The sequence below is a fragment of the Colletotrichum chrysophilum genome (genome assembly GCF_026319265.1).
Source record: "Colletotrichum chrysophilum strain AFK26 chromosome Unknown scaffold_17, whole genome shotgun sequence".
Taxonomy (NCBI): domain Eukaryota; kingdom Fungi; phylum Ascomycota; class Sordariomycetes; order Glomerellales; family Glomerellaceae; genus Colletotrichum; species Colletotrichum chrysophilum.
Window position 1 is genome coordinate 346887 of NW_026517304.1, and position 23293 is coordinate 370179.

At 58.6% G+C, this 23293-nt stretch overlaps 8 protein-coding genes across 8 annotated transcripts; 4 read left to right on the plus strand and 4 right to left on the minus strand.

Moving 5' to 3' along the window:
- Nucleotides 1–1459: 1459 nt before the first annotated feature.
- On the minus strand, nucleotides 1460–3781 carry COL26b_003195 (uncharacterized protein; the record flags this gene model as incomplete). The annotated part of the gene is made up of 2 exons (XM_053176096.1): nucleotides 1460–3291; nucleotides 3343–3781. 2 exons carry the CDS (start codon nucleotides 3779–3781, stop codon nucleotides 1460–1462), a joined length of 2271 nt encoding a protein of 756 aa, XP_053039996.1.
- A 1010-nt stretch (nucleotides 3782–4791) lies between these two features.
- On the plus strand, nucleotides 4792–6357 carry COL26b_003196 (uncharacterized protein; the record flags this gene model as incomplete). The annotated part of the gene is made up of 1 exon (XM_053176097.1): nucleotides 4792–6357. The coding sequence occupies one exon, from the start codon at nucleotides 4792–4794 to the stop codon at nucleotides 6355–6357; it is 1566 nt and encodes a 521-aa protein (XP_053039997.1).
- A 577-nt stretch (nucleotides 6358–6934) lies between these two features.
- YPT2 (GTPase Ypt2) lies at nucleotides 6935–7853 on the minus strand (the record flags this gene model as incomplete). Its single annotated transcript, XM_053176098.1, has 3 exons — nucleotides 6935–7245; nucleotides 7382–7649; nucleotides 7824–7853. 3 exons carry the CDS (start codon nucleotides 7851–7853, stop codon nucleotides 6935–6937), a joined length of 609 nt encoding a protein of 202 aa, XP_053039998.1.
- Nucleotides 7854–9137: 1284 nt separating this feature from the next.
- Nucleotides 9138–11254, minus strand: COL26b_003198 (uncharacterized protein; the record flags this gene model as incomplete). The annotated part of the gene is made up of 2 exons (XM_053176099.1): nucleotides 9138–11133; nucleotides 11238–11254. The coding sequence occupies 2 exons, from the start codon at nucleotides 11252–11254 to the stop codon at nucleotides 9138–9140; spliced, it is 2013 nt and encodes a 670-aa protein (XP_053039999.1).
- A 2101-nt stretch (nucleotides 11255–13355) lies between these two features.
- On the plus strand, nucleotides 13356–14465 carry COL26b_003199 (uncharacterized protein; the record flags this gene model as incomplete). Its single annotated transcript, XM_053176100.1, has 4 exons — nucleotides 13356–13369; nucleotides 13453–13564; nucleotides 13618–13761; nucleotides 13812–14465. 4 exons carry the CDS (start codon nucleotides 13356–13358, stop codon nucleotides 14463–14465), a joined length of 924 nt encoding a protein of 307 aa, XP_053040000.1.
- A 419-nt stretch (nucleotides 14466–14884) lies between these two features.
- On the minus strand, nucleotides 14885–15441 carry COL26b_003200 (uncharacterized protein; the record flags this gene model as incomplete). The annotated part of the gene is made up of 2 exons (XM_053176101.1): nucleotides 14885–15112; nucleotides 15280–15441. 2 exons carry the CDS (start codon nucleotides 15439–15441, stop codon nucleotides 14885–14887), a joined length of 390 nt encoding a protein of 129 aa, XP_053040001.1.
- A 972-nt stretch (nucleotides 15442–16413) lies between these two features.
- Nucleotides 16414–17775, plus strand: COL26b_003201 (uncharacterized protein; the record flags this gene model as incomplete). The annotated part of the gene is made up of 1 exon (XM_053176102.1): nucleotides 16414–17775. The coding sequence occupies one exon, from the start codon at nucleotides 16414–16416 to the stop codon at nucleotides 17773–17775; it is 1362 nt and encodes a 453-aa protein (XP_053040002.1).
- Nucleotides 17776–22442: 4667 nt separating this feature from the next.
- Nucleotides 22443–23281, plus strand: COL26b_003202 (uncharacterized protein; the record flags this gene model as incomplete). The annotated part of the gene is made up of 2 exons (XM_053176103.1): nucleotides 22443–22634; nucleotides 22820–23281. The coding sequence occupies 2 exons, from the start codon at nucleotides 22443–22445 to the stop codon at nucleotides 23279–23281; spliced, it is 654 nt and encodes a 217-aa protein (XP_053040003.1).
- Nucleotides 23282–23293: the final 12 nt, after the last annotated feature.

Below are 23293 nucleotides of genomic sequence, written 5' to 3' on the forward strand. Positions count from 1 at the left end.
GTCGTGTGTTTATCGTCGGGAGAGGAAGTGGGCTCCTGCGGTTTGGATGACGCTTTGATAGGGGTCCAAGTAGTTGGACGTCGGGGCCGAGCTGCTGCGTTGGGAATGCGCTCAAATCGGGTGGGGTGAGTTTTGACCGTGGGCGAGCGAGGAGGAGATGAGGAGAGGCAGTTGAAGAAGGAGCCGCCACCGCCGGTTCTTATGAAGGTCGAGCGTTCACGGGGAGATTTGAAAGTGGCCGCCGGTTGGAATTGTCGTTCGGCCTCGAACGATGGATGGCAGATCAGAAAGAAAAAAAAGAAGCGTGATGAGTGGACAATTTCAGGCTCCTGGGGCCCCTGCACCATGAACCTAGCTGGGAGGGTAGTTGCTTGCTAGCCCGCCAAGTGATTGAGTGACCTGCCGGGTTCAACGCCGCAACGGTTGTCTCTTTTTACACGGGGAAAGGTCACCGAACGGCGGGATTCTGCAACAGAGGTACGGGGACCACTACATTTTCAGCTCTTGACAGTCTTCTTAACAGCCAGCCCTGGCAGCAGCAGAGGCACACGATGGTTTGGTGCTGCAGCGAAGCTTACAGAGGATCCAGAAAAATTACAAGAGGCGATCTCAACGACAAGTCGTGCCATCGCGGCTCCCGCCGTCAGCCATGAGCCAATTGCAGGCGTCCAATTAGTGCCCACACACCGCCTCCTTCACGTGTCGAACGACCGTCATGCGCGTTGGATTCTCGCTCGGCCCAACCATCAGGCACGCTCCCCTGGCCGTGCCTTTTCGGTAGCTTGTCGTGCTTGTTTGACGGGCGACGTTTGCTGGTGCCCCAGATCTGCGCTGCGCTTGGAAGCCGTTTCCGGAAAGCGAAGCAGGGCTCTGGGCGACGAGAGTCAAGCAGCACCTGAATGAGGTGACGCCCCTGGCTCCAAGCTGGCCAAACAGTAAGCAGTGCCTGAATCAGACTGCTCGTCGTTGGAGCAGTCACGAGATAACCAAGATCGGAGCAGTAGTTGGTGGGTGGGAGACGTACGCGGAAAGGGGTGCCGCAGCGCCACTTTTGTGGTCAGAAGCCAATCACGACTCAACGTTGGTCAGTTCAAAAGTTGCACCACTTTCATTTGGCTCTTTTCAGCATGTGAATGCAGGCTTGTCAACATCAGACCACGAACAGGATGCGCAACAAGTAGACCACGCAGATGCAAGCGAATGCAATGTACGGTCTGCATCTTGAGGCCTTCATTCATCTGCATCATGTACACTTTCACTGCCCCATCCGTGCGCGGGTTGACATTCTGCCAAGTGCTTCAGCTCCGCCACGATCGGGATGCGTATAAGCATGATGCCTACAAATGTCTTGTACGGACACTTCTCAAAGTTGGCCTCGTGGCTGTCAACTGGGAATAGGTTTCACCTCGCAAGAATTACAACGGAGACTTGGGGACTTGGCACGGGGCAACTTATACTTCTATTTCTGGTTCTGGTGTCTGAGAAACTGCTTGGACCACTTATCGTAGCCCTCCAGCATCTGCGGTGTAATTGCCTTGGGGGACGCCTTGATCGCGGCCACTAGGTCCTCCATACAAACCTCTATCTCCTTCTCGGCGCCTTCTCCGTTTCCTTCAGCCGCCAGTGCCAACGCCTTCTCCACCGCCGGCTCCGTCGCGACGTTGACAATCTGCTTAATCTCGGCGCCGGAAAAGCCCTCGGACAGTCGCGACAGCTCGGCCAGGTCCACGTCCGCGGCGGTCGGCAGCTTGCGGAGGTACAGCTTGAAGACGGCCTCGCGACCGGCGTCGTCCGGCGGGCCGACGTACACGATGCGGTCGAAACGCCCGGGGCGCAGCAGCGCGGGGTCCATCTGCTCCGGCCTGTTGGTGGCCGCCAGGATGAGCACGCCCGAGAGGGCCTCAAACCCGTCCATCTCGGTGAGCAGCGTCGTGAGCATGTTGACGGAGCCCTGGCTCTTGGCGCCGCTGCCGGTGCGCTGTCCGCCAATGGAGTCGATCTCGTCAAAGAAGATGATGCTCGGGCTGGCCGCGCGCGCGCGTTCAAAGAGCTGTCGCACGGCACGCTCCGACTCGCCCACGTACATGTTGAGGAGCTCGGCGCCCTTGACGGCAAAAAAGTTGAAACCGGACTCGGTGGCCATGGCTTGCGCTGACAGCGTCTTTGAGCAGCCGGGCGGGCCGTAGAGGAGCAGGCCCTTGGGCGGGGTCAGGATCAGTTTTTGGACAGACGGATTGCTTGTGGTCGTGAGTTTAATCATTCTTTGCAGGGCCACCTTGAGGCTCTCCTGGCCTCCCACGTCCTGCCAGTGGATCGTCGGCGGCTTGAGGTTCACGTCGTGCATGGCTGTCGGCTTGGAGCTGCGCAGTGCCTGCTCCAGGTCCTCCCTCGTGAGCTGCTGCTCCTGCATCGTCTCCTCGTCGAAGCCGTTGCCGTCGGGGTCGAGTCGCTGTCTCGATGCGATCTTTGCGTTGTCGATGAGCCCAACAAGATCGTCGGCATTGTAGGCGTGCGTCTGCTGTGAGAGTCTGCCGAGCATCAAGTCCTTGATCGCCGGCTGGACGGGAATGTGAAGTGCCTTGAGAATCTCCAGCCGGCCCTCGGCGTTGGGGATTGAAAGAGGGATGCTCAGCCCGAACCTCGTGCGCTTCTGCAGCTCAGGGGGCACGTCCGTCATGTAGTCCAGGCAAGTGGCCACGACGACGACCTTGGGCAGGGCGCGGTTCTGCAGGGCTTCTTCGGCCAGCTGGTCGAGCTGCTGACCCAGCCTGTGGATGATGGCGCTCGAGTTGGCCCTGTCCTTGCCGATCAACGACTGGAGGCCGTCCATGAGGATGATGCTGGGCTGCTGGGACCGCGCCTGCTTGAACACCTCTTCCACGGCTGAGGACTTGTCGTTCTCCTCAATTTTGAACACCCTGCCCCACCCGGTGGCCGCGATGCGGTTGAGAATGTACGACTTGCCAGTGCCTCGCCCGCCGTGGATGACGATGCCGCAAGACTTGTGCTGGCCATGGTAGAAGAACTTACCGTTGAAGCCGTGCAGGAACCCTCTCAGCTTCTTCTCTTCCGCGTGGAGGCCGGGGATGCCCCTGACGTCGAGCTTTGTGACTTCCTTGACCTCTTCGACTGGCGCCTCCTCTTCACTGTAGATGATACTAGGCGCTGTCGATGTGACGAATTTGGCAACGTTGTCCGTCTGGCCGTCGACGGACACTACCTTGAAAATCTGTTTGGCCCCGGGTGCCACGCATTCGAACTTCATGCCGGGGAACACTTGCTCAGCACGTACTGGATGGTCAGCATCGCTTCTTTGGTGCGGCGAAGGGGAGGGGGGCATACTCAAGTAGAACCTGATCACTCCAATCCACGCCCCCTCCAACGTCTTGATATCGTTCACTTCCCTGTCCGTTGTTGTTACGGGCAGAATAACTACAGACTCCGCGTCAGGGACGGCGGTCTTCTCATGCATCGTGATCGTCAGCTGATCGCCGAGCTCGAAGCCGCAGGCCTCGCGGTAGGCCTCACTCATGAGGATGATATTGGGACTGATGTTCTTGTCCGACAGGGTCCAGAGGGCGGCCTGACGTACAGTCGTCGTCTGATCCTCGCCCACTCTGGTGACTATACATCTTCGCCCGTTGTCGACGCTTCCCGTCAGTTGGATGAGTGAGTCCCGGTTGACGTAAATGCGCGATGCGCCCTTCAGCGTTGTCTTTTCGAGCGTCTTATCGAAAGGGGCGAGAGGGCGCACCTTGCCCTCGATCGATTTGGGGGCCATCTTTCTGGTCGTCGCCCGTTGTTCTGTAGAGTGTTAGAACGGAGCGTTCATGAATGAAGTGAGTGAGAATGGGCAAGTGGGGCTGGCCGGGCAGATGCAACTGAGATTCTCTAGGCTTTTATATACGACGAGCCCTCCGTGATATTGCCATGTATACTCACTAGCACTATCCTTATCGTCGTCGTTGTCCGTTACTATCGTCCGTCGTCGCTCTACCGGGCTCTATTCTGTCTAGCCCTTGTCTGTCGTCCTCAATCGAATTAACTCGGTGCACATCTTATAGTCGCGCAGACACAGTAAAGTCAGGCAATTCCGAAGGTGTGCCGGCAGGCGGTAACCTGCCAAATGAAAACATGAATGAAATTCAAAAGGAGAAAACAAGAGTCAGACTATGGCACACTGTGATATTGCAGTTAAACCTCGGCCTCACCGAGTCACATCTAACTTGTAGAGTGAAGCATCTCTAGCAAAGCAGACGACCCCGGTAGAGAGATGATCAAAACGGAGGCGTACCGAAGACGCAATTCACGCAGCAAGACCATGGAGGGCTGAAGTGTCTCTGAAAGGGTTCTATCTTACGTAAAAATGAAAACCTGGGTATCTCTGCGCCTTCCGGTCAGAAGGGTAAACCTTCTCGACTTGGCCAAATGGTGTCGTCGTTAGAATGACTCCAATGACCTGCGCCGTGTAAGTGCCACCAGAAAAAAAAAAATTCGACCACACCTCGGAACAATTTTCTGGCTGCCCCACCACAGCTCACAAAAAAAAGGTACATGCGAAAAAGTACCTGTCCCGCAGCGTGCGGTAGGTAGCATCGCGAAAAAGAGCCCAAAAGCTTCAGCGTCATTCCGACCACCTTCAACCTCTGTCACCTCAGCCACGAGCACCCATTGATCGCCTCCCCCGCCACCCTATCGACGATCTGCACCGGCGGCGGCTCCCCCATCAGATACCCCATGCAATGGGCTGACCTACGAGGGCTGCGCGGCTCGACCCTCAGAGTTGCACGGATGAACACGATCGCGACCCGACGACAGCTGCCGCTGCTGCTCCTCCGCACGCCGCCGCCGCCGCAATGGCATAGGCAGCCGGCTCGTTTTCAATGGGTCAGCGCCCGCCCTCTCGAATTCGAGGGACGCGGAGAGGACCGTAAGGACAGCAAGAAGAAGGAAGCGCAGTCCTCGATTTTCCAAGAGATGTTCCCTGAAGAGGGCGACAACAACGCTCCATACCGACAGCGCGAGGAGGAGGACGAAACCAAAGTCCGCATCGTCACGTCTACACATGTGGACAAGTCCGAAGTGACCGAGTGGAGGGCGGCGATGGCTGCCAGGGAGGAGAGGAGAAGGAAATACCTGGAGGCCAGGAGCGCGGCACTGTCCTCGATACCGGACCTGCTCGTGCCGAAGGAGAAGGTAAAGAAGGGCAAGAGGAACAAAAAGGGCAGGACAAAATCAAAGAGCAAGACGGAGGACAAGCCGGAGAGCAAACCGGAGGACACGCCGCAGAACATGCAATGGGGCCTTGGAAGTTCGGTGATACCCTCACGCAAATCAGCACCAAAGACGGAGGAGGAGCAGGCCGAGGCACCCAAGCCAGCACGCAAGTCCCCGTCTCTATACAAGGAGCTCTTCAAGGACGACGCCTCTCCCAAGCCGACCGACCCGGCCGAGGATAGACACGTGAACCACGGCGACCTCCAGGCCTGGATTGACTCCCTCCCGAGAGGCGACAGCGGACCGGCAGACAAGGAGCAGTCCTCGCTGCTCATCCTCTCCAACGCAAGCACGAACCTCAGCGAGAGCGACTTCTACCGCGTCGGGCCGCAGGGCCAGCACCTCGACGGCTGGGGCGTCTCCATCAGCAAGGTCATGCAGGCCTACGACCACAACACGCTCCAGCCGCTGGGCCGCTATTTCATCCTCTTCGCCTCCCACCACGCCGCGGCGCTGTACCAGAGTGAGGCCCAGCGCCGGCACAACGCCGCCCGTTTGCGTCTGCAGTCCGCCGCCGCGCCCCTCGCGGCCGCTCCCGAGCCGGGCGACCCCGACATCTTCACCCTCGCGGCCCCGTCCAACGCGCCGCTGAGCCTGCACCTCTACAAACTCAACAAGGCGGCCGAGAAGCGCCTGGATTCCTTCAGCGTGCAGGGCCTGCTGAGCATGACCCCCGACCCGCCCCCGCGCGCCTGTTCCCCCGTCGTCCTGTCCCTCGAGGGCGGCACGCTCGACCAGCGCTCGCTGTCGCACTGGATTAGGCGGGATGCGCGGGATAGGGGCCTGGGCTGGCCGGTGCAGCACATACGTCCGTACTTCCCGCCCAGGATACACCAAAGGGGCCCGCTGGAGGAGCCGACCGAGGACGACTACCACTGGGACGAGGACTCGGCACCCAAGATCGTCGACCCCGAGGCGGTGGCCCGGAAGACCATGGACGAGACGGCCAGGTCGGCGCTGTTCGTCCTGTCGTTCCCGGACGCCCACGAGGCACGGCGGTTCGTCCGGGCGTGGCACCACAAGGAGCTCGTCCGGTTGCGGGGCGAGAGCGTGACGGTGAGAACCCACTTTGTGTGGTAGAATCTGTACAAAACCATGTATCATATATGTAATGCCCGAGACGTACGTCACACACATCACCCATTTGGTCAGCAGGCGTAGGTAAAGGATGTATTAGAAAAAAAAGACCCAAAATAGAAATTCCCGAAACTCCAGACCAGATATTTGCTCTCTAGGTTAGCGATGAAAGGCGTTGTCGGCAACGATAAACCACATGACAGAAACCACGCAGCACTCTCTTTCCGCGGCTGAGAAAACAAGGTACGTAGGTAGGGTAAGTGTGTCAGTCCGCCTGTCGGCCTCGAGCTCGCCGGCTGGCCAAATCCGTCGACGACGCAAGGCCTCTCGTCTTCCCGCTCCCGAATAATCCATGGACCCGCTGCTCTCTCGATCGGCCTCCCTTAGCCTCCTCTCTCCAGTATCCGGGTCCCTTCTAGGCTATTGTGCCAATCAATGCCATGTTCTTCTTATCATCGTCCGCAGCCCTCCGTCAACGTCCTCTCTCTCTCTCTCAGCTGTGATTGCAGTGGCGGCAGCGCAGAATCGACCAAAACATCAACATCTTGCTCCAGACAAACAGCACGACTCAAGCGCCCATCTAACAGCACTTTCCGCCGGCGCCGCCCTGCTCGCCGACATTGACGCCCGAGGCGGTCGGCTGCTCGTTCTTCTGGTTGTCGATTAGACGCTTCTTGATGTCGGCGGCGAGCGAGTAGAAGGCCTTGTCGATGTTGATGTTGCTCTTGGCCGAGACCTCGAGGAAGGGGATGCCGAGCTCATCGGCGAGCTGTTGGCCCTTCTCGGTCGAGACAACACGCTTCTCCTCCCAGTCGCACTTGTTGCCGATGAGGATCTTGTTGACGCCCTCGGTGGCGTGCTGCTCGACGTTTGCGAACCAGGTGCGGATGTCTGTCAAGGGGTCCTGTCAGCCTTCACATGCCTGGGGTGTGTCCACCGGCTCATGTGGAGAGCGTGGGTGCGGTGTAATTCGCCGGGCCGAGTTGCGGTGTAGGAGCACCGTCGGCAAGGGACATAGAGAACATACTGTTAAAAGACCGCTCGTCCGTGACGTCGTAGACGAGGAGGATGCCCATGGCGCCGCGGTAGTAGGCGGTGGTGATGGTGCGGAAGCGCTCCTGGCCGGCGGTATCCCAAATCTGGAGCTTGACGCGCTTGCCGTCCAACTCGATGGTGCGGATCTTGAAGTCGATGCCGATGGTCGTGATGAAGGACGGCGTGAAGGAGTCTTCGCTGAAGCGCAGCAGACAGCAGGACTTGCCTACGCCCGAGTCGCCGATCAGCAGCAGCTTGATCTGGGGTGCTGGTCAGCCATATGTGCAATGTCATAGTTGTCCTCTACGCCGGCGGCGACGGTCGCAGCGGCGGGCAGTTCTGGAGATGGCCCGGAAGGCGGTGATATGTGAGGACGAGGGGCATCGAGGGAAGGGCGGCGAGAGGTGAGGAGGGGCACGGCATTCGACACGTACAAGAAAGTCGTAGTTGCGGTTGCTCGACATTTTGGCGGCGGGTGGTCAGGGACTGAACCGAGGGGGCCGATGTGAAGGGGGAAACGGGCTGCTTCTCCGACGGCGTGGGCGGCGGAACGGATCGTGGTCAAGGGCGTGTGCGGTGAGGTTGTCGCGATGTGTCGTCGGATCGGGGAAACGGGGGGAGTCGATTGGGATGAGGTAGGAAACTGGCGGCGGTAGTCTGTCGTGTCGTAGTAGTGTATGTAGGTACGCAGCACGCAGCACTGGGTCGCAGACGAGGCGAGGCACACTGTACAGTCCGCTCTACTGTGAGGACGGTACGTAGCGCCCTTGGGGGAAGAGTGGCGCCTATCGTCTGGGGTAAGACGCTGGGCCCGGCCTCTTACTTGACCGATCCGACGGGCGAGGGATGGGAAAGTGCTGGAACAGTGGAGGGCCTGAGGGGCGGGCAGCTAAGCTATCACAGCGACTCGGACTCGACTGGCACTGTAATATCACTGGCCAGCGGGTGGCATCTGCTACGCAGGTACTCCCTGGAGTTACCAAAGGTAGGTGGTTCAACGAGCGTCGGATCAGCGTCGGAGGGCATCAAAAAGGCTAAAAGAAGCAAATCCTGCTGGGCAATCAAAGCACCTCGCTGCAGATATGCAATGGGAATTGGCCAAGGGCGGGAGGAAAAAGCACAGCATCCGTCATGCAAGATACAGGGCCATTCATTCACCATCCCCCAATATCCGCAAGGCGCCTGCATGATTGACAGCCTCCACGGCACAACGGGAGCTGCCTCGCTTGCTCGCGCCTCGTCGTCTTCAACACACCTGCCACCGCCAACCACCACCACGAGGCCACTTCCCTGTTGATGCGTTGTCCGCCCCGTCACCTCACCGTTGAGCATCGGTCTCCCGCCACCGCGAGGTTTGCCAGGAGGTGCAAAGCCACGCCAACGTCATCGCACTGTCTCGCCTCTCAGGGTCCAGGCCTAGACCGTGTCACGGGTCCTGGCATGGCCAGTATCACAGTCAGTCACAAGGGCGCCTCGTCATATCGTCATTTGTCCATGGCAGAATTTGACATGTACTTGCTCAATTGCGCAGAGACAACTTTTTAGTTAACCGCCTCCCAAAGACAATGCCGCCTGCTAAGCTCCGTTACCAAGTTGCGATGCTCCCTAGACAATTCATGATGCTTCCAGCGAGCGTCCACGTATGGTACAATCGTCTGAATGGCTGTGCTGTGGTGACCTGTATGCTGAAACCCGTGAGACCGTGTACCCGTGCGAATCATTAAAGGCTCCGAGGCCGTCGTAATCTTTTACTGCAGCCACCGGGCATACGCCCAGCGGATCCGGTCCAATGCTCTGACCTGCACCTGGATGCCCTTGAGGTTCGCGAGGTCGTCCAGGTCTTCGAGGAACTCGTGCTGCCTGTCGCGGGGCAGCACTCTCTCCATCAGGTTGCGCAGCACGTGCACCTCGCAGAGCAGGAGGCCGTGATCCTTGTAAGACAGCAGGTTGTTCTGCGACGGCGTCGCCTCGGAGAAGATGCGGTCAATGTTGCGCAGCACCCGGATGCTCTTGCCGGCCTCGCGGCTGTACCGTGCGCCCTTGCGAGCGCCGAAGACGCCGCGGAGGTACTGCACAATGCCGATGGAGACGAGCACGCCGGGGGTCAGTCCCACGAAGCCGAACACGAGTTCCTGGCTCTTCAGCAGAGCGTCGATTCCACTAATGGCCACCTCCAGGTCGACCTTGGTCTTCTGCACCTGGATCAGGAGCGACCGAACGAGGTCGCCCTTGACCGCGCCGACAAAAGGGCTCCTGAGGTCCTTCTCGTACGCGCGCAGGACCGGCGTGACGTCTCCCTCGCTGACCTTGGTCCTGATGTCGGCGATCTGGGCGTCCGTGAGAGCGGTCGATCCTTCGCCCGCGAAATGGGGCTTGTCCAGAGCAAAGTCCACAACCATGCGTTCCAGGCTCTCGCGGTCGGCCTTCAGGCTGTCGCGGCTCATGATGGCAATCTCGCTGTTGGAGTCGTGCCTGATGGTTCCGACAATCTTGCGCACCGGCTCGATGACCCAGTTGAACCAAAAGTCCTTTACCGTGATGCCAATATCACGGATCCAATCGAATATCTCGGCGCGCCTGTTGACCAGAACCCGGAGCACAGTCGTCGAAGAAAGCAGAGCAATTCCCGTGGGGAGCCAGTAGCGGATGAGTCGTGAGGGGCGGCCGTTGCCGCGGACGAGCTCTTGCGTGGCAACGACGTGGTTGGGAAGGCCGGAGTCGAGAATGTTCAGGAGACGTCTCGCGAGCACAGAGGGCTTCTCCACGGCGTTGGCGTCCTCAATATGGATGGACAGCTCCGGGTCTTCCTCCACGCCGGCAAACACCTTGTCTTCAAACTCGGCGACGCCCGACTCGAGGCTCAAGACGTCTTTGAGGACCATGTCCATGAGGGCAACGCTCCTCTCCACCACGCCCTTCCAGTCGTGGCTGCTGACCCCCGCCTCGCTCTTGTCGTCGTCGTCATCCACGCCAAACGTCAGGCCTTCGTCAACCAAGACACCCAGACCGCTCGCCGTCATCTCGCGCAGCCGTTTGAGGTGAGCCAGCTTCCGCCTGGCCTCGCCTCGGCTGAGAGCAACGGGCGACAGGACTCGTCGCTGCAGTGTCGTGATGGAGGATTCCCGGATGCTCTCTCGCACAATGCCGTAAAACTGACTCCATTGCTGCGCCAGGCCTGTCCGCGTAGACTCCACGAACTCGCCGGGCGAGTGGCTGAGGTGCTGGAAGCGGTGTTTGCTGTCCTGGTAAACGTCCTTTGTCAAGGCCCACAGACGCAGCGGCGACGTCTGGATGGTGTAGAGACTGCTGTAGGTGTAGGAGCTGAGCACCTCGTCCCAGTACCAGATGTCGTCGCTGAGAGGAATGATCTGGTCCAGGAGTGTGTTGAGGATGACTCCGTAAGTTTGCACGGTGGCCTTGCTGATGAGCAGCCACTCGATTTCTGACTGATAGTGATTCCGTCCCTCACCCTCGCTGTACTCGGCCAGAAAGTCCCATTCAGCCAGTTTTGACTGGGTCAGCAGGGCGCGGATCTTGTGTGACTGCAGCAGGGAGCGTGAAGATGAGGTGGTGGACAGGGCCCTCACGATGCGCAGCAGCTCATCGACCCTCGGCGACGACAGGGCGTCGGCGGAGGTGGAGTTGAAGATGCCATGCTCCGAGGCAGCAAGCTCGCCGTTTTCTTGAGAGATACTCAGACCCAGAGGGATCCGATCCAGCTGTGCGTCCAAGCGACGGACCTGGCTGTGTTCATGCTGTTAACCACATGTTTTTGTGTTTGTTTTTCTTGGCGGGCGATGCCGGGTGAGGTGCGGGCAGGAGGGGAAAAGACGGGACGGGCTACTTACTCGGCCACAACAGACATTATTGCTTCTCACTCAGAGAGCGCTCCTCCGCCACGTTCATGGGTCGGTGGTTGACCTGGTCTGGGCTGTGAATATTGCAGTTTCGTGCGTGTGTTGGATACTCATTCAAGGGAACAGCAGAGAATTGGGTAGACGTCATGCCATAGGTAAGCAAGCGACGACGGGACTGCCCTGAACAACACTTTTGCGAGGGTCGGGCCTGGGCCCCGCGCGCGTGCTGGCGGAAGTGGAATGACGGTGTGGATGCCTGAGCTGGCGCTGTGCCTTAGTCAGCCGGATGAGCTGGCGCCACTGACGGTGCTTCGCGGCAGACCGCTACAGTGCCCGCTGAGGAAGTCGAGTTCCATCCAATTGGAGGGGTAGACGAGCGGGTGCATTTGCCCTCGTTCTGTCGCGACGAGACTGATAGAGATGAAGTTCAAAAAGAGGCCAGAGTGATGATGACACGAGGTCTAGTCTTTGGTCGACAAGCTTCCGGGTGTCGGTTCATTCGATGCTTGGCTGAACCTTGCGGGGCGCGGCCGCGGGAATGAAAACACAAAACACCACGCCTAGTCATCATGAGTTTCCCTCGCGGGGCGGTGAAAGCTTCGCGGCTCCGGTCATGACAACGCGGGGAAGGACGGGAAGAGGCGGGACGGCGACGACAACGCTGGGATTGGGACGACAGGCCTTTTCAGACCACGGCGACCAAGCACCGGTCATCACAGGCTGGGACCGATGCAGCGGAACAGACTCAGCCGGAACACGCCATTTCGACGTACTGCCCCATGTCCGCGCTCGTCAGTTCCGGTGAGAGTGGCAGCAACAGCAGTGGATCCAGCATGCTTCTGACAGGTGCACAAAGGCAGCGCCCGGCGGAGGTCAGATGGATCTCAATCGGCAATCTGGTGTGGCAGATTGAAGCTTGGGGAACGGCGGCGGAACAGCTTGTGAGGCTCTTTTAGTGTCAAGTCCGGGCCACACAGGTGACGGCGACAGTGAGCGACAGTGGTGTCGAGCATCCAGCAAGCCACGAGAAACGCACCCCTCCACGTTCGTATTCGGGTTGAGAGGACGGGTACGTATCGCAAGCTAAGCTGATGGTTCACCTAACCCAACGCCAATGGGAAGCACGGCGCGATCTGAGGAACAGGAAGCGCATCATCCACGCAGACTGGGAGAGGCGTAGCAACGAATTGTCGAGGTGCGAGGCCACCACGCAGGAATCAGGAGCACCCCATGCACGCCGATAAGATAGGGCTATCCCAACATCGGTCTCCTTCGAGTGCCCGCGACGGGGCGCAGTGGATCAGATCCCCCATTCAGTCACAATGGCGTTTCCCTCCTGGTCCTCCCGTCCCCTTTTCTGTCTGTCGCCTTCACTTGATGACCCGTATCCGTATCTGACTGAAGCCCCCCAATTGAGTGCTGACTGTCACCCCCGACAAGCCATCCAAGCTGCTTTAGCATTAGCTTCGTTAGACAGCAACGTTCGTCTAGAAACATGCTTGACACAGAACAAAAAAGGAGCTCTGTCCCATGTTCCATGCCCCGTGCGCGCCTCGGCGTCTGCGGTGGCCGCTGTACCTTTAGCACTCTCTCAGCGTGTCAATGGCTCTCCACCCCACTGATTAGCACACCTCTCGCCTCCCGTGGCCCTCACACCGCCCGACCCAGTCGCCAGGGCACGCTGGCTTCTGACTGGCCGGGCCCGCCACGGAAGACGGAAGGACCCACAGACTGCATGGGCTCATGTCCAGGCGCAACACGCCATTGGCTGGCTGACACCTCGATGTGCAGGGGCGTTTTCATAGCACAACCCCGAGCTAAGGCATGTCCAGTATTTTTCTGCTGCTTGCCATTTCCTTTCCCCGTCAACCGAAATGATCCATGGATAAAACCTCAACAAGACCCGGTCCTGGACCCTTTTGCCTCCGACCTTGACGCTCGCTGTCTTTTTTTTTTCTTATCACACCCACCGCTTGCATCTCGCCTTCGCGCATCGTCGAGAAGGGTGGCTGCTTTCATTCATTCTTCCTACATACTCGATTTACAACTTTTCACCCTGCAGACTGGTAATCCTGCGCATCGTGAAGCGAATCTGCGCTCCCCGCCATCATGGCCGCCTTCATGTGAGTGTCCTCCCGACCGCCTCCGCGCCCCCTATCCCGATGACATATCCTCGAGCCCGCCGCTAACGCTTCCGTCTGCGCAGCAACTCGACCGTTATCAACACGGCCTTCAACCACACTCAGCCCTACTTTAGCGTCTTTGAGGAGGTCTCCAAGTACAATGTGCAGCTCAACTACTTAGAGCGCCTCTGGGCCGTACGTTCACCGAATACCCGATAGCTACGCGCGACGCGACTAACACTATGAAGGCCTGGTACCTCTGGATGCAGAACGATACCCTCGCCACCGGCATCATGAGCTTCGTCATGCACGAGACCGTCTACTTTGGCCGCAGTCTGCCTTTCATCATCTTCGACCTCATCCCCTGGTTCCACAAGTACAAGATCCAACCCGTAAGCCGCCTGCTGCTCGACAATAGAAAACACACCTAACATGTTATTAGCAAAAAATGCCGACACTCAAGGAGCAGTGGGACTGCGCCATGGTCGTCCTCATCTCCCACTTCACCGTCGAGTTGCCTCAAATCTGGCTCTTCCACCCTCTGGCCACCTGGTGCGGCATGGAGTACGGCGTCCCCTTCCCGCCCCTCTGGAAGATGGCCATGCAAATCTCCATCTTCTTCGTCATGGAGGACTCCTGGCACTACTGGTTCCACCGCGCCCTGCACTACGGGCCCCTCTACAAGGCCATCCACAAGCTTCACCATTACTACTCGGCCCCCTTCGGTCTCGCCGCCGAGTACGCCTCGCCCATCGAGGTCATGCTGCTGGGTATCGGAATCGTCGGCTCGCCCATCTTCTGGGTTACCCTGACCGGCGACCTCCACCTCCTGACCATGTACGCCTGGATCGTCCTCCGTCTCTTCCAGGCCATCGACGCCCACAGCGGCTACGACTTCCCCTGGAGCTTACGTCACTTCCTGCCCTTCTGGGCCGGCGCCGACCATCACGACCTGCACCACGAGAAGTTCATAGGCAACTACGCTTCCTCCTTCCGCTGGTGGGACTACTGCCTCGACACCGAGGCTGGCGCCGAGGCCCACAAGAAGCGCCGCGAGCGCAAGCTCAAGGCCATCAAGGCTCAAAAGGCTCAGTAGACAAGGTCATACGAGACTTATGACGATACACGGCCGCTGAGCGACGACGCAAACGGCATGTTATGGATACCGATGGGTATCCCCCGATACGACTTATAGACGCGGCGGACGGTACTACCGCAAGGAAGCGAACGACACGGCCCGAGACGGGCTACGTAGTCACGTTAATATCATTGGGGCGGCGTTCGAAGAGGGACTGATGGGTGTGCAAAATGCTGATGCGATTTCTGACGTAAATATTGGGGAGGCCACCCGCACAATGGCACGTAGTAAAGTACTTAATGACAGCACAACACTCGTTGAAAACGGGCCCCAAGTGATATCATACAGCAGTGTACAGAGGCGGGGCGTGCTCCGGCCGTTCGTCCCATGAATCCACCCACCGGCCGCAAAGCTTCTCACGTAGTGGTGGGGGCACGTCAGTTCTTCGCCTTCGGGACGCAGCAGTCCCCGGCCGTGCCGGCGGCCTTGTCCGCCAGCCCCCTGATCCCGCAGCTGGCGCCCTCATCAGGGGTCTCGGCAGCCGGTGCCTCGACCTCGCCAAAGTCCTTGGCCAGCGCATCGCAGATCATGGCGAGCTTGAGGTCTTTGACGGATAGGCCTTCGGGGCTATGTGTCGTCCAGCGGATGAAGGTCGTGTTGTAGACCTGTTCCCGTCAGTTTCGTCACGCTAAAGTGAAGGCGCACACATACATTGGACCACTCTGGGTGGTGGTTGTGAGTTTTGCACTGCAGGCTCACTGCCGTCATGAAGTCCTGGACCGTGGTGTCAGTCCATCACATCTACAGGTATGGGGAGACATTACAAACGCACCCAGGTCTTGGCAAAGTTCTTGAACTTGAAGCTGCGCTCGACGGCCTCGCCTTCGTTTACGAGCGCCCAGCGGCCCTTGCTGAGGAGAGTGTCCAGCGTCGACGAGAGGGATGCCTCATCTGAGCCCTCGCTGAAGTGGGCTTGCGGTTGAGCGTTGGCCATGCTGCGGAACTGCTGTGTGTATCGAATTGACGAGGCAAGGCGGGAGGCTGCTGCTACTGACCGCGCGGGTGTTGCAAAGTGTCGTAGGAGTGAAGGGGCGCTCATGGCCGTTGGGGGGAGTGAGAGGTGAGTGAGGGCAGAGGTGAGGTGGTGATGAGGTGTGATGGATGTAAGTCTTTTCCACCAGTGGGAGCCGCGGTGCTTGAGGAGTTGAGTGTACGTACCTTGGTCTGTGGCCGAGCTCAGGTGGGGAAATGGAACTCACTCCTCATGAACTGTAAAGAAGCAACAACACTTTGATTCGAGTGAATCTCATGTTCATGTTCATACTTAAGTTTCGATGGCACTTCTGCATGAGCCCTTGTATCGGAATACACTAGACAGGGCCTCGGGGACATGATCAGGAGCTATGGCTTCAGCGGGTCGGTCCGCGAGAGGCTGATCAACCTCAATCTCATTCTCACGAGCGAGGGGTTCCTGGCGACTTTGAGAGCCTCGATTCAAGTCATCCCGCCGGTAATTGACCCAAGCTTCCCATCGTGGATGGAAGCAGCCCATATTGAGTGAGCCAGCCAGGGGTGTAAGCTTGGTGTAGCATCACTTCCCTAAGCTTGGCAGTATTCCCACATTAAGCTTACTGCTGATCCGAGTGATGCACTTACAAGCTCACTTCTAGTTATGGCAGGTGAATCCCGACAAAACCATGCTGCTGACGCCGGTTGACTGCTTTACGATAGCACTGGGAGAAGCGGACCAGGTAAGAGATCTGCTCCCCTGGTTATCAGCTAGGGGTTATCAACTACCCCGCGCGTTATCCGTATAAGCTTCTCGACGTCCTACGCAATCCTGATCAGAGTTCATCTCATCCTCTGCGGCACTGCAAACGAGTCAACAGGCGAGTGTGTCTCCGCGTCTAACTATTGCACCTGCCAGCTCACTCAACTCATCGTATGACTCGAACGATTGAGTATCATGCGCGTTCCTCTTCGCACGGCGCCAGCACAGGCAGCATCACAGGCAACCCAGTTCGACATAGCCGACCGACTTGACGAGATGCTGCCTGCTCAGACACCACAAGACCAAAGCGTCACCGTCATTCTGGCCGATCTGCTCATACCCGGCCGTGGCAATCCCCTCAGCGATGCCGCCGTCGCCGTGGTGGATGACAAGATTGCCTTCGTCGGCTTGGCCAAGGAGCTGCCGGACAAGTATCGATCGGCCAACCCCGTCAGCGTCCCCGTCGTGATGCCGGGCCTCTGGGATGTCCACGTCCACTTCATGGGCATGGACGTTGCGACCGACTTCAAGGAGGGCATGTTCAACTTCCTACCCGGCTCCAATGCGCTCATCGGCGCCGTCACCGTCGCAGACCTCGAGAGGACGCTGATGGCCGGCTACACCTCCGTCCGAGAGCTCTGCGGGTACGCCGGTGACCTCGTCCCCGCCATTGAGTCTGGGCGCCTCGTGGCCCCGAACGTGTACTCCTCCATCGCCGCCATGTCCATCAGCGGCGGTCACGGCGACGAGCACACGTCTCCCATCGACACGGTGGTCAACTTCGCCCGGTGCGGCGGGCCCTGCGCCATCGCGGACGGCCCGGACGACTGCACCAAGCAAGTGAGGCTACTGGTTCGTCGCGGCGCGCGGTGTATCAAGGTCTGCTCGAGCGGCGGCGTACTGAGCGTGCTGGACGACCCCGAAGACAGGCAGTTCTCGGACAACGAGCTCAAGGCCATCGTCGACGAGGCCGCGCGCTCCCGCCGAGCGGTTGCGGCTCACGCCATCGGCAAGGCGGGTATCATGGCTGCGCTGCGGGCCGGCGTGAAGAGCATCGAGCACGGCATGTACCTGGACGACGAGGTTGCCGATGCCATGCTGGAGAAGGGGGCCATCTTCGTGGCTACGCAGCACATTGTCAACACCGTCAGCAAGGATCCCACGCTGCCGCCGCACATGGCGCGCAAGATCGAGAAGCTCCTCCAGAGGGCCGCGGACTCGTATGCGCTGGCCATCAAGAGGGGCATCAAGATCGCTCTCGGGACGGACACGCTCAGCAGCGACCACACCAAGGAGATGGCGCACGGAAACAACGCCAGGGAGCTTGAATGGGCCGTGAAGAGGGGCATGACGCCGTTGCAGGCTATCGAGGCCGGCACGGCCAATGCCCCTGAAGTTCTCGGCGGGATGGCGCCCCTGAGTGGCCAGTTGAAAGAGGGATTTGATGCGGACCTGATTGCCGTTACAAAGAGTCCTCTCGACGATATCAAGGTGCTGTTGAACCAGGAGAACATTACGCACGTCTGGAAAGGGGGGAGGTTGTTCAAGTCTCCTTGAGTGTGCTGGTATGAGGAGAGCATGGCAAGAAAAAAATAAATCAGTAGTTTGGTGAATCGTCTTGTCAATGATAGCGGTATTCCGCATCTCGTCGGCTGGGGAGGAGCCTCGTCCGCCAGTTCTGGGCCGCCAAGACGGTCTTGGTTTGTTGTGTAGCTCGTGGTATCCCGTTTCTGGGCCTCCTCGCGCCGTCAGACTCGTCGTTTCGTTCATAACTCCGCACATTCACAGCCGGAGCGGGGCATTCCAGCCGCCGCAACGCTGACTGTGCACCATGCATGCTTGTAGGTGATGGAATCGTCCTATAGATGCATTAGCGAGCCGTCATGACTGGCGTTGGGTTGATTATCATAGTCTGCCATGCCCCTCCCTCGAAAGGATGCATGCTGCCGTGTTTGAGTTGCTGCATAGTAAGCAAGACGTCCAATCTGATCTCGGCGGGATTCCCCCACAACACGGTACCATCCATGTGGTTTGCTCTTGTCATTGCCGAGATGGACATGGCTGTTTGGTGTAAGTGCAGAGCTTGCTAGCAGGAAGCCAATGGGATGGCCGGTAAAGCGGCGAGCTGTGGTGGATGAATGTCATAGATGATTTGATAGCTTGGCGCAAACGGCGAGATCTATCCCTGGACAGCTGAATAGAAGAATGTTGACGGATGTGCGGAAGTCCGAAGACCACCTTTGAGCCGACGGAGTGGCATGTGTAGTTGAGTGAGCTACTCAGAGCCCATCATGCAAGAGTCTGTAGATTGGAATGCTTCGTGGACAGGGCACTTGGTGAAGTCTCTTGTTATTCATGTGTATCTGTCTGTCGACTTTTATTCATTGCATCAATCCAAAGCATCATGGACAGCGAACCTGTCCAGGCTCTTATCAGATCTGAGCCCGATGGATCAAAAAAGCAGCAACCTGGCAGAGGTCTTCTCTTACGTTCAGCTCCAACTTCACTCGTTTACAGCCAAGTGAAGGCTTAAGTTACTTAGAGGTACAATGCTCTGGAGCGTTGTTGTGAACTTGGTATGAAACCCGAATGCTGTCTTCGGCACCCTTTGGGCTCATTATTTAATCTGAAGTTGTTGTTGCGCTCTATTTCACCTCAAAGTCAACTGCCACAAGTCAGCCCGGGCTTACCAGCAGTCTATGAACAACCCAACAACGACCCTTGCGACGCAATGCTCAAATGCATCATCACGTAATCGAGTCAGTAACATGTCATTGGCCAGACCGCATCGTCAGAAAGTACCGGGGTTGAACTCCGCCAAATGCAACAGAGGTGGATGCAGGTACGCCAAGCCACCGGCTTATGTAAGTCAAACAACGGAAGTCGCGGTGCTCGCTGTCCGAGACCATGCGGTCTGCAAGTGCGGCTTTTTCCCAAGCCTGACATATCGACGCGAGAGTCGAGTGAAGCGGGATATATTGACAGCAGCAACGTGGGAACCAGTCCGCGCGCGATGGCGCTGGCATCGCCCTACCTACTGCCGAATAGGGAATATCTCGGTGAGGCTTCGGTAAATTCGCTCGTGGTTACGTACAGGGGTACTTTTCACCTGCCCTGATTTAATGCATCTGCCTTGGCCGCGCAGTCTGGTTGGAGAAGCCTGGCACCGGGTTCCGGTCGGCTCTTTCGACATGTCCGTCGCCTCGCCGTGAGTGTGTCGACGCAGGCGGGCGGTCGTGGTCGTGGTCATGGTTGTGGTCGTGTTGTTGGGTTGGCCCCTGTGGAGACGCCTCGGATGAGGTAATTTGTCCCGCTTAATTGTTTTCTCTGTATGGGATCGCGTTTGGGTGCCGTCACTCTTTGCGTCAGACCAGATCCAGCCAATAAACCCACTGGCGGACCCGGCCCCTCGTCGCTGTGCTGACAAACCAGTCTTGCTGACAGTACTAGGTAACTTGTCACGCCCGACGGCCATGTAGCCGGGGCATCGGATGCGTGGAACAACTCCGTGTCAAAGGAGGTACCTCGGGGTGCCAGACAGACCTCGGTGAATCATCAGCAGCACCGCTCGAAAGCAAATGCGATTGCGAGCCGCCAGAAGGGAATGGCCAATCGAAACAGACGGCATCACGTGGCTGACCTGTGCTGCCTGACACAGCAGCTCCTCTGACGGCAAAGGGAGCGCTCGAGGCTACACAGCAGGACAGGTACTGTGCGGTATCGCGCATGTGGTGATTACAGGTCCTCAGCTCGGTGCGCAGCTGAGCCTGTACATTTAGCTGGGTGAAGCATGCGGGAGACACCGATTCGCTTGTCCATTGAATCCAGACCTGATTGATTACCTCAGGCCGAGAGGTAGCCAGTCCTCTACTCAAGAGATGACACAATAAGCTAGCTATCTTGACAGATGAGATGTGGACAAAACGCAGAATTGGATGGCCGTCAGCAATGCATAAAGTTCAATATTCAGGAATTGAAATACAAGATGAGATCGGTTGGCTGAAGCATGACGGTCTGCTGGTACTCTCACCTTGTTGGGTGACCATCTGCCCCGTCGGCTCCGGCAGGCAGGCTGGCAGCTGTCTCCCTCTCCAAGAAAGATACATTGAGCTACCTGCGAGGAGCAACAGAGCACCGGGTCGGAACAGCGGACGAAAGTACCGCCCTGGGACCTCTTGTCGGTACCTGCTGCTACCTGCTACAAGCATCCGCCCTACCGAGATTCTCTTCGTCTCGTCGCGTCCCTTCGTCTTTCGCATCCGAATCCAATCAGCCAATCCTTCGCCCCCCAGCCATTCGATTTTCCCTTCGAAAGGCAGCTTCGACTCTCGATCCATCCATCACAGGAATCCTGCGTGCCTGCGTGGTTTTGGCGACCAGGAAACAGGACGACACGACACACTCAACGCCTCAAAGCAGCTCTCTAAGCCACCAGGCAATTCCCCCCTCTCGTCCATTCACCTGCCTTCCCACCCACCCCCTCCCTCCATCAAGCTCCCGTCGACGTACGCTCGGAGGCTGGAGCTCAGAGCTGTCCACCAGGCAAGCTTCCCTTCCACACCACCACCACCACCACCACCTGGCCGCACCTGGGCGCATTGGTACCAACTGGCGTGAAAAAAAAAAAAAAAAAGAGGGACGGGACGCATTTTGCATGCTGCCGCGGATCAGAAAAAGGTCCAAGCTAGGACCACCACCCGCGGCCTGCCACCTGCCTTACCTCACCTTGTTGTTGCTGCTGCTGCGACTGCTCACCTCTGCTGCTCCCGCCTCAACGCAACCCGTCACTCACCCTTACCACTCGCACGGCAAGCGGGCGACGGACGGCCTTCCCTTTCCTTGGTTCTTACCTCACCGCAACGGTACCTTCGGATACTTGTGTCCCTCCACGGGCCACTTTCCCTGCCTCACCTTACGTTACCGCGTCCACCTCCAACACGCTTTTCCCACAACACAACCCATCGCAGCTACCCACACCCTCGTCAGGTTCCCCTCCTCTTCGACGCGCTAAGGTCGCAGACGATTACCTAAACATATTCGAACTGCCGCATCGGTCGCCCGTCTCATCCACCAGTCTCATCGTCCGGGCCCTCTTTATAAGTCCTCTCGGGTGCCTGTAGTAATCAATCCTCCGTCCACTTCATGCTGAGTCAGAACCGGAGCTTGAAGATGCAGAGCGCTTCACCCTCGCCCTCTGCGTCCGCGAATACCACCACTAATACAGGTGAGTAGTGGTCTGCCTTTCTCGTTATTCCCCTTCCAAGCGTCGCCATTCCCATCTCCGTCTCCTGCTCTATCCAGCCCTCCATCTCCCGTTCCGCCCGGCCACCTCAAGCCTGAGCAATTCCCGCCTGTCCCGCGAGCGTCCCATCCCCATCCCTCTGCGCTCGCGCGCTGCACACTCACTCTCTCGTCCTTCTTACCACCGACTCGACCTAGCCTGTCAGTCGCCTTACCTCATCATCCATCGCTCACTGCTTCTCCATTGTACCTGGCCCGACTCCCATATACTCTTGCCCGAGACAGGCTTCTTTTTCACGTTAAAACTACGTTGCAATCAGCGATATCCGTTACATCCCAAGAGGTTGCGCTCTCCCGCTCTCTTTACTGTCTCGTCTCTCGGTGATATGTAATCACTCTTACCCCCCAACCCCGTCTTTTGAGCGGCAGTATCTGGCAGCATCTCGGTCCTTTCAGTCTCCAGAACCAGACGCGCCAGGTACAGAGGGAGCTGCGGCTTTTGTGGCCGTCTCTCCTTCTTACACCTTCCCAGCCGCCTCTCTCACACCCCTGCTCTCTCGGGAACTTTTTTCCCTTCATGATGCCGACGCTTCCATCGAGCTGCAACTCGTCTTATTTAACCCAAATCACTGGCTCTGCTTCTTGACAAGCCTCGGGGTTTGTTTCGGACGGTCTCGCTGACATGATATGTACTCTCCACAGAAACAGCCCACTTGGCAGCGCAGCTCGAGCTACTAAGCCAGCACACCACGCCCATCTCGTCTGACAACGCGACGGCCCCATCTCGCGGAGCTCGTCCCCAAGCTGCCAAACCACCGACCGCGTCGCCTGCTCATGGCTATAGTAACGGCACGAACTCGCCGCCCTCTGACGTCTTGCCGCCGATAGTCAACAACAGCAGCTCCAACAACAACGCCGACCCCGAAGCGCATATCCACCCCGATCTTCGAGCCGCTCGCAACGTCCACGCGCCAGACGTGAACATGATGCCCGCTGGCCCTCCCCCGCCTCAGCAAGCCGCTCCTCCCGTTACCGCTGCCGGCCCGTCGACTGCCCCTCCTCCTCCGACCCATCCCGCCTCGACAGCTATGGCGCTGGACGACGGTGGAGCCGGTAGCAAGGCGAAGCGCGAGCTCTCGCAGTCGAAGCGCGCCGCGCAAAACAGAGCTGCCCAGGTATGTCTTGATACGGTTTGCGCTGGATCGCCGGGGGCGCGTGACTGGCGCGGGTCGCAGGAGCTGTCTCGGTGCTTACTGCGTCACCTAGGTCGTCTGACTGCGGTCCCGTCGGTGCAAGCGCATCTGACACGTCCGCGCCTTTGATTTGATCGCCAATTGACAGAGACTAACATGTCGAACAGAGAGCCTTCCGCCAGCGCAAGGAGCATTACATCAAGAAGCTGGAGCAGCAGGTCCGGGACTACATGGAGATGGAGCAGAGCTACAAGGCGATGCAGTCAGAGAACTACGCCCTTCGCGAATACGTCATCCACCTGCAGTCGCGGCTGCTGGACGCCCAGGGCGAGATCCCGCAGCCCCCTCCCAACGTCAACCTCGCGCAGCCCCCCATGCCGCCCGCCTCCGCCGCGACGAGCGCCCCCGAGGTGGCGCCCAGCAATCCGGCCGCCGGCACGCCGCTCGAGGCCGTCGCGCAGGCCGTCGCAGGACTGGCCGCCCAGGAGCAGCTCGCGGGACGCCAGCAGTTTGAAAAGGCATTCTCGCCGGAGCAGCAGGGCAAGGACGAGACACGGCGCGAGGGCGAGGAGATTGACAGCCAGCTTCAGCAGGACGGCCTTCCGGCTGCGCCGACCGCGTCGATGTAGGGCTCGCCGTGG